The sequence below is a fragment of the Echinops telfairi genome, unplaced genomic scaffold (assembly GCF_000313985.2).
Source record: "Echinops telfairi isolate 266 unplaced genomic scaffold, ASM31398v2 ScPeMD7_4225;HRSCAF=4972, whole genome shotgun sequence".
Lineage (NCBI taxonomy): Eukaryota > Metazoa > Chordata > Mammalia > Afrosoricida > Tenrecidae > Echinops > Echinops telfairi.
The window spans coordinates 13353601-13361663 of record NW_022108124.1 but is presented as its reverse complement, the minus strand read 5'-3'; the positions used below and the strand labels follow the sequence as shown (position 1 = coordinate 13361663).

Sequence of the window (8063 nt, the reverse complement as noted above, 5' to 3'; positions counted from 1 at the left end):
TGTGGAACCAGTCCTGACTCATGGCGTCACACTGTGGAACCAGTCCTGACTGTGGCCTTACACCGTGGAACCAGTCCCGACTCATGGCCTTACACCGTGGAACTAGTCCTGACTCATGGCGTCACACCGTGGAACCTGTCCTGTCTCATGGACTTACACTGTGGAACCAGTCCCGACTCTGGCGTCACACCGTGGAACCAGTCCTGACTGTGGCCTTACACGATTTCATCTTTCGCGGGGTTCCTCTCAGAGGGCTGGGAGACTTACAAATGGTGAGCTAGATCGGTGAGTGTCAGCAGGTGGGGCAGATTTCCCCGGAAATTGGCACAGGGTCGGTGTTAGATTTTCCCAGACAGGCCGGGCCAGATCATCTCAGAGCACGGGCTTCCCTTCTGGCTAAACCAGTCGGGGCTTCCCCTTGAACGGGAAGTGGGGAAGGCCTTAGGTCAGCGGTTCTCAACCTGTGGGTTGAGACCCCTTTGGGGGTTGAATGACCTTTTCACAGGGGTCGCCTGATTCATCACAGTAGCAAAATGACAGGGATGAAGTTGTAACGAAAATAATTGTATGGTTGGGGGTCACCACAACATGAGGAACTAACTGTATGAAAGGGTCGCGGCATGAGGAAGGTTGAGAACCACTGCTCTAGACCTATCACTTGCAACCCACATAGTCCATGCCATCTGCTTCGCCTCGTTCAGGACTGTGAACTCCTTCAGGGTCTCCGTACATTTGTGGCAGGTGGGGACGAGGGAGAAGCATGGGCGTGAGGGGCTGCACCTGGTCTGCTGCACCAGCAATCAAGACCAGTTCTTCGGACCATGGTCCATGGCGGGGAGGGCGGGGTGCGGGGGTCTCAGAGAAATGCCTTGCCTCACAGCACACAGCCTGTCAGAGCTAGGCCAGGAACCGAGCTGTCCTCTCGGCCCAAATGACAGGTGGCTGGCTTGAAATTCACCAGGAGCCATGGATTGGGGATAGAAAAAAATGGAAACGGGGCTGGGTGGGGCGGGGCGGGGGACACTTGACATTTGTAGAAAGGATGTTTGGGAAAAACAAAACCATCTAGACCGATAAGGAAGTAAAACCCCATGGGGCTCAGAGGCAGGTGGGGGCAGAGGGAGGGAGGAAAGGAGAGTAGTTGAGCAGGGCAGTTTCCAATGCTCACTTTGGGGGGGGGGGTGGCACTGAGCTGAGGCAGGTGGGCTGGGTGGGAGGGCTGGGCTGTCAGTCCTCTGGGGGAGTCAGTGTGGACCTCGGGGGCCTGAGCTGGATGTACATTGGAGGGGCTCTGCTCCTTCCCCCAATTCCCACACCCCTTATGTCCCTCCCTGAGCGGGCTTGAAAACGTTTGCGGGGGCTGGGGAGAGTGGGCCCCAAACGTACACGCCTTCTGGGGAAAACATCCCAACACTCTCTTTGGAGCCCCCAGAAGCTGCCCTGCTGGGCTCCCACCTTTCAGGGCGGCAATGTTATTCGCATCCAGCTTCACGGCCTCCGAGTACCACAGCTCGGCCTCCTTGAGTTGGTCCTGCAGGATGAAGAGGTAGCCCAGCTCTGTGGCCACGTGGCCGTGGGAGGGTGTGGCCACGAAGGTACGCTCGATGAAGCTGCACACCAGCCGTAGGATCGGCTGCTGTCTTCCGCACTGTGGGGGCAGACACACACACACACACACACACTAGTCATTCTAGCCTGAGCAGGGCCACGTTGTCATTGTCAGGCAGGAAACAACGTGGGCCGGACCAGGTGGGCTCAGAGGGCCCCGGAGGCACTTAGGTCCAGGCAATGGGGTTGTGTCGCTGTCCCACTCTCCCGAAAATCCCCTACACCTGTGAACCTGACCCCCCACCCCCACCCCAAGTTAGGCCCTCTGAGGTATCCATCCCCTGCCTGTCCACCGCCTCCAGGAAGCTGGCAAGGGTGTGCCAAAGACAGAAGTTGGGAGGACGAGGGAAAGAAGCTCTTTCTGGCCCCAGAAGGAGGCAGAGTCAGATACCAACATGACGCAGAGGGCGCTTTCTCATGGGCATCCAAGGCCTGCCTCAGTCCTGGTGGCTTAGGCCCCGGGGCTGCCTTGATTCTTACAGGAGTCCCGGCCAGTGAGCTTTGCTGAAGGGGCTCACAGAGGCACAGGTTCTTTGACAATATGCCTTGTGTCAGAGAGGCCTTGGGCGGACGGGCCTTCCAAAAGGCTTGGGGAGCTGGGGGTCCCCAGCAGCTCCGAGGCTGCCGCCTGACATGGATCTATCTGTGCACCATCTCTCTGGACCCCGGGGGAAACGGCCCCCACTCTCACAGGCTCTCAAACCTCCTCACCCTGAGAGGCACAACACCGCTGAGGGGCACCTGGGCCAAGGCTTTAGGGTCCACAGGTCAGAGGTAGAGAGAGGCCATGGGGGTGGGCTACAGCCTGGCTTGGATGGAGCTGCAAGGGTAAGTGGGGCAGGCGGGGGTGTGGGGGAGAGCAGGGCAGAGTGAAGAGGAACAGACGTCCCCTTGAAGGAGAGAGAAACCGTTTCACAAACCAGGGAAGAGCCTTACCAGTCTGCTAACCACGAGGATTTTTTTAAGGTGGAGGCTTGGATTTTGGGGCTCTCTCATCTCCAGCGCCTTCATCAGGTTTCTGATGTGCTCAACCGCCTGCAGGGATAAAACAGTACCCAAAGTCACATGGCATGCTAAGACCTGTGGCCCATGGTTCTCAGCCCCAGCCCCACATTACAATTGGTTTCTTTTTTAATCCCTGTGCCCAACTCAGTCTCCAGAGACTTCTATTGAACAGGATTACAATGGGGGTGGGGGTGGGGGGAAAAGGAGTCCTGATTGAGCAGTGATTAAAGCACTCAGCTGCTAACTGGGCAACTGTGGGTGGTTTGAACCCACCAGCTGTTCCACGAGAGAGCGATGAGGCATCCAGCGTGTAAAGATTGACAGCCTCGGATGCCCAATGGGGCAACTCTACTCTGTCCTGCAGGCTCACCGTGAGTCAGTATTGGCCCAAAGGCAGCAGGTTCAGCAGGAGAAAGGAAACCAGCTATCAGTATGACTTTAAATCCCATCAGGTGGGCTTCGGGGAGCCTCGTCCACTCAAGACACAATGCTGTCCCCTTTTCTTGAGTTTATGAAGAGAAGCTGCCCCTCTGCCCTGCCCAGAAGAGCCAGGAGCCAGAGCTCACAGCTCACACTGCAGCCGCCCCACCCCCTGGGGTGGGTCTGTGAGGTTCAGAGAGGGAGATCAGAGCTGGGCACCCAGGGCCCAGTGGGAGAGGGGGCGCAGAGCCTCGAGTGGGGGACGGAGGAGGGGTATTCAGTGCTAACTTGCCTCTAGGAGTGACCTCAGGCTGGGCCCCAGGAAGCTATTTTGTTCCCACCAAGAGTGCTGGGGCCATTTCCAAGGATTTCTTCCCGCTGTGAACCGTCCCCTCCCTCCCGCTGCAGCTCAATTCCCAGCACAAAACCCATGTCTCAGGGCTGTGGGGAAGGGGCCCGGAGCTTCCTGTTCCTGCCCGACCCCTGAGAGAACCTCCATCCCCCAGAAAGGCGTGATCTGCTATGCTTCCTACAAATGAAGATACTGTTTTCTCTCTCGTTTAGTCAAAGGGCAGATTGTGGCGAAGAATACAGACTTTCCTTTTTTAAACAATAAGAGCCGGTCTGGATGTTGGTACTTCCCTTAAGAGCTCCAGGTGCGTTTTCATGCCTCTGAGGCCCCCTTTACGTTTCCGGGGAAGACTGGAAGCCTTAGGGGCGAGTCTGACCCCAGGTTCTGCCCGGCCAAGAGGCCTGAGCAATTCCAACCATCCTCCCCCCAACGGCCTTTCCAGAACACTCGAACACCGACGGAATGACTACAGCCACCAGGCACTGCTGTGAACTCTACCACTGAATTCATTCCGTTTCCAAACACACTCCCAAGCCTGGTGGGGTGGTGGAGTGGTGGTGGGAGGGGTTCTCTCCACAGTGTAAAGGGAGGACCCTGAGCCTCATCCAGGTAGAAACACCTGCCCAGACTCATGCAGCTCCACGTGGCAGAGCCAGAATCAAAACGGGAATGGGGACCCTGAGAGAACCAACCCAGAACAGACTTCCTTGGCAGGAGAAGAGGGCGGGGTGGGCAAGGGAGCCGCTGAGATCCAGGGAGCATGGTGCAAGGCTGGTGGGGCCAGGGGCATGCCACGGGAGGGCTCCTTCTTGGCCCGCTGTCTGTCTCCAGGCGCAGCGTCTGCGTCTTGAAAGGACTTACTCTGGTCATGTTTCCTTCTCTGGCCAGCTCGTGCACCGCTAGAATCTGGCAGGCGTCAATGTTAGTTTCATCTTTCTCCAGGATTCTGAAATAGCAAGAGGGGCCCCCCAGCCCTCGGTTAAAGTGTGTTGACAGGAGAGGGTAGCAGCCATGGCTGGTGGGCTTCTCCTAGCCAGTCTCCATTCCTTCATCATGTCACCGGTCTGTGTGACTCGGGGGCACTGCCGTGTAAGGTTTCCTAGGCTGTCATCTGGTGTGGTGGTGACGCGCCGCGGGGCTGCGGTCCACATGGTCGGCAGTTCGAAATCACCAGCCGCTCCATGGGAGAAAGACTGGACTCTCTTCTCCCGTACACGTTCAACGTTCTTGGAAACCCACAGCGGGGCAACGAGTCAGCACTGACCCGAAGGCAGCAAGTTTGGATTGGAATTGTTATAGGAGCGGATTGCCAGGAGCGATTGGGTGGGTTCGAACCACCCACCTTTCCATGAGAAGCCAAGCACTTCACCACCGTGCCACCAGGGCCCCTTGCTTTGTAAGCACACCCACCACTGCTGGGTGGATCCTGACTGCACTGTCACCCCATGGGACAGAGTGGAATTTTCCTTTGTTCTTTCTGTTTTTTTACAGTTTTATTTGCACATAATCCACATATCATTCAATTCAGTAGTTCACTCTTATCAAGAAGAATGGTACAATCATTACGGAGTGGAATCTTTCCATAGGGTTTTTGAAACTGTTACTTGACCAGCCAGCCTCATCTTTCTCCCGAGGAGTGGCTGGTGGGGCTTGAACCTCCAACTCCTTGGTTAACAGCTCCATGCCTAACCCACACTGCCAACAGGACTCCTTCTTTTAATTATACTCACTGCCATCGAGTTCATGCTGACTCATAGCAAGGGTAAAATTGTCCCTGTGGATTTCTGAGACTGTACATCTCTCTCTCTCACCGAGCAGCTGGTGGTTTCGAACTGCTCATCTTGTGGTTGGTGGATCAATGAGAAACTGACTATACCAGAGGGCCTCTCTCTCTTTTTAAAAAAATTATTAAATAATCATTTTATTAGGGGCTCATACAACTCATCACAATCTGTACATACGTCATTTGTGTCCAGCACATTAGTACATATGTTGACTTCATCATTCTCACAACACCCACTTTCCACTTGAGCCCCTGGTGTCAGTTCATTTTTTCCCCTCCCTCCCCGCTCCCTCTTCCCCCCGAACCCCTGATAATTTATAAATTATTATTATTTTATCATATCTTACCCCATCCGATGTCTCTCTCACCCACTTCTCCGCTGTCCGTCCCCCAGGGAGGAGGCCATATGCAGACCTTGTCATCTGTTCCCCCTTTCTCCCTCACCTTCCCTCCACCCTCCCGCCATCACCACCCTCTCAACTAACCCTGGGGGGTTCATCTGTCCTGGGTTCACTGTATTTCCAGTTCCTATCTGTGCCAGTACACATCCTCCGGTCCAGCCGGATATGCAAGGCAGAATTAGGATCATGGTAGTCGGGGGAGGGGGGGGGAGAAAACATTTAAGAACTAGAGGAAAATTGCACGTATCATCGTTACTACACTGCACTCTGATTTGCTCACCTCCCCGCAGCCCTTCTGCAAGGGGCTGTCCAATTTCCCCTGGATGGGCCCTGGGTCCCCACTCTGTACTCTCCCCTATTCACAATGTTATGATTTTTTTTTTTTTTTTTTGTCTTTGATGCCTGATACCTGACCCCTTCCCCGCCTGGTCATCTTACAGGCTGGTGTGCTTCTTCCATGTGGGCTTTGTTGTTTCTCAGTTAGATGTCTCTCTTTTAATACTACCCAAACCAAACTAAACTCATGGCCATCGAGTTGATGCCAACTCATAGCAACCCTATAAGACAGGGTAGAACTGCCCCTGGGAGTGTCTATGACGGAAACTCTTTATAGGAATAGAAAGTCTCGTCTTTCTCCCTCAGAGTGACTGGTGGCTTCGAACTGCTAACCTTGCTGTTAGCCGCCCAACACATAGCCATTATGCCACCAGGGCTAGAATCCCCAAATTTGTTAGGCACATTGTTGTCAAGAATTGAGACTACATTTCCCAGCCTCCCTTGCAGCTTAGGTCTAGTCAGGTGACTGGATTCTGGCCATGATCAGGTATATGCTGCATTCAAAGGGTTCTAACGAGGAGCATTTCTGATGATCAGAAGGCAATGTGAGCCCTATACATTTAAATTAAAGAAGGATCAAGATAGGGAAGAGACAATGCTTAGAGCCAAATGATACTGAGAATATTACACATCGACACATGTGCAATAAATACTGCTAAGACCGGAAAGCCTGAGACCTCAATGTTTACGTTAGAAAAGAGGATTGAGAACGGATGGCAGCTGACTCGAGGGTTAGAAAATAACCGAATCACTCTAGAAGCAAGCCGCGGGTAATTAATTAAGGAGAACAAAAAGAGATACATAGACAGATACATAGATATGAAACAAACAAACAAACAAACAGCAGTGGGGGAATCCTAGGAGATGCACTAACTGTGGAAGGTGGGAGGTGCTTCGGGGCCGGTTCCGCCTGTTAGCACCACTCACTGTCTCCCTGCCCATTGGCAGAGCAGGGCCAGGGTGTGGGAGGCAGCACACACCAATGCTGTGGCCTTCAGCCAGGTGTTTCCAGGTATCCAGCATTTGCGGGTTGGGTGGGATGACATCAATTCGGTGTGCCTGCCAGCAGCTCTTAGTAAGACTCAATGATGATCGTCATCGGAAGGCTTGTCCTCCCTGCACTGGGGGAAAAGAGATGGCTTGTGCTTTGTTTCCTGAGACCTGAGCTGCCTGTGACCACACACATCTCCCCAGGAACAGTTCCTAGTGAAGACGCCCAGTCATTCAGGAAGAAAAACAAACAGCCCGTTAATTATTTTAAGGAGTCCATGGATATGATACATTTTAGGAGTTACGTGATTAAAAAAAATAGTGACAGTAAGCCACTGGAGTTTAGAGATATGGCTCAGTTATCTAAAACATTCTGTTCTCAAAAGACCTCCCATTCTCTCTCTGTGGCCAATGGCTTTTTGACGAGAGCACCAAGCCCATTCGGCGGGGAAAGAATAAGTGATGCTGGGAAAATGGATTCCCAAATGCAAAAAATATGGAAATCATGGGCCTAATCACAAGACCGAAAATCATAAGAACTCTTAGGAGAGGATATAAGGGTAGAGTTTCAAGACATTGTTTTTGGCAATGGATTCTTAGATAAGGCCCCAAAGCATATGAAGTGGGAAAAATAAGATAAATTGGACTTCATGACACTTAAAAATTTTGTGCAAGGGACATAATCAAGAAAGCTACAAAAAGATGAGCTACAAAATGGGAGGAAAGACTTGGAAATGATCTATCCAAGAAGGATTTAATATCCAGAATATATAAAGGATTCCTTCCCTATAAGTCAACAACCCAAAGAGAAACATCACAATTTTTTAAATGAGGAGAGGGTTTGAGCACACATTTCTCCTATGTAGATCTATGATGGACAGTAGGCACACGAAACGATGCCCACAGCATTAGTCACATATTGTCTGTCCCCACCGAGGTGGAAGCATCGTGAAAGTACCATAGAGGGCCAAAAGGACAAGCCCATGTTTGCTGGGAGTAAGGCCAGAGTTAGCCGTTCCTTGTCATTTTGTTGTGGTTGGGTGCCTTTGAGTTAAATTTTTACTTACAGGTGTGGGAATCAGAAAAGTTATTCCGCAGGCCTGTCTGGATAGGACAGGCTGGATGAACAATCTGGAGGAGAAAACAATGGGACTGACAGTTCGGGGGG

General features: G+C 52.5%; 1 protein-coding gene across 2 annotated transcripts in view; it reads right to left on the bottom strand.

The window, feature by feature from the left end:
• Nucleotides 1-8063, bottom strand: part of TTC21A (tetratricopeptide repeat domain 21A) — a 46147-nt gene that overhangs the window by 24030 nt on the left and 14054 nt on the right. For both annotated transcript variants that reach the window (XR_006680541.1, XM_030886950.2), the window contains exons 7-9: nt 4247-4331; nt 2545-2643; nt 1456-1648 (exon numbers count right to left, since the gene is read on the bottom strand). Coding sequence is in view for 1 of the 2 variants with exons in the window: in XM_030886950.2 (XP_030742810.1) it covers nt 1456-1648; nt 2545-2643; nt 4247-4331 (377 nt within the window). In the remaining variant the exon portion in view is untranslated. The remainder of the gene's footprint in view (nt 1-1455; nt 1649-2544; nt 2644-4246; nt 4332-8063) is intronic.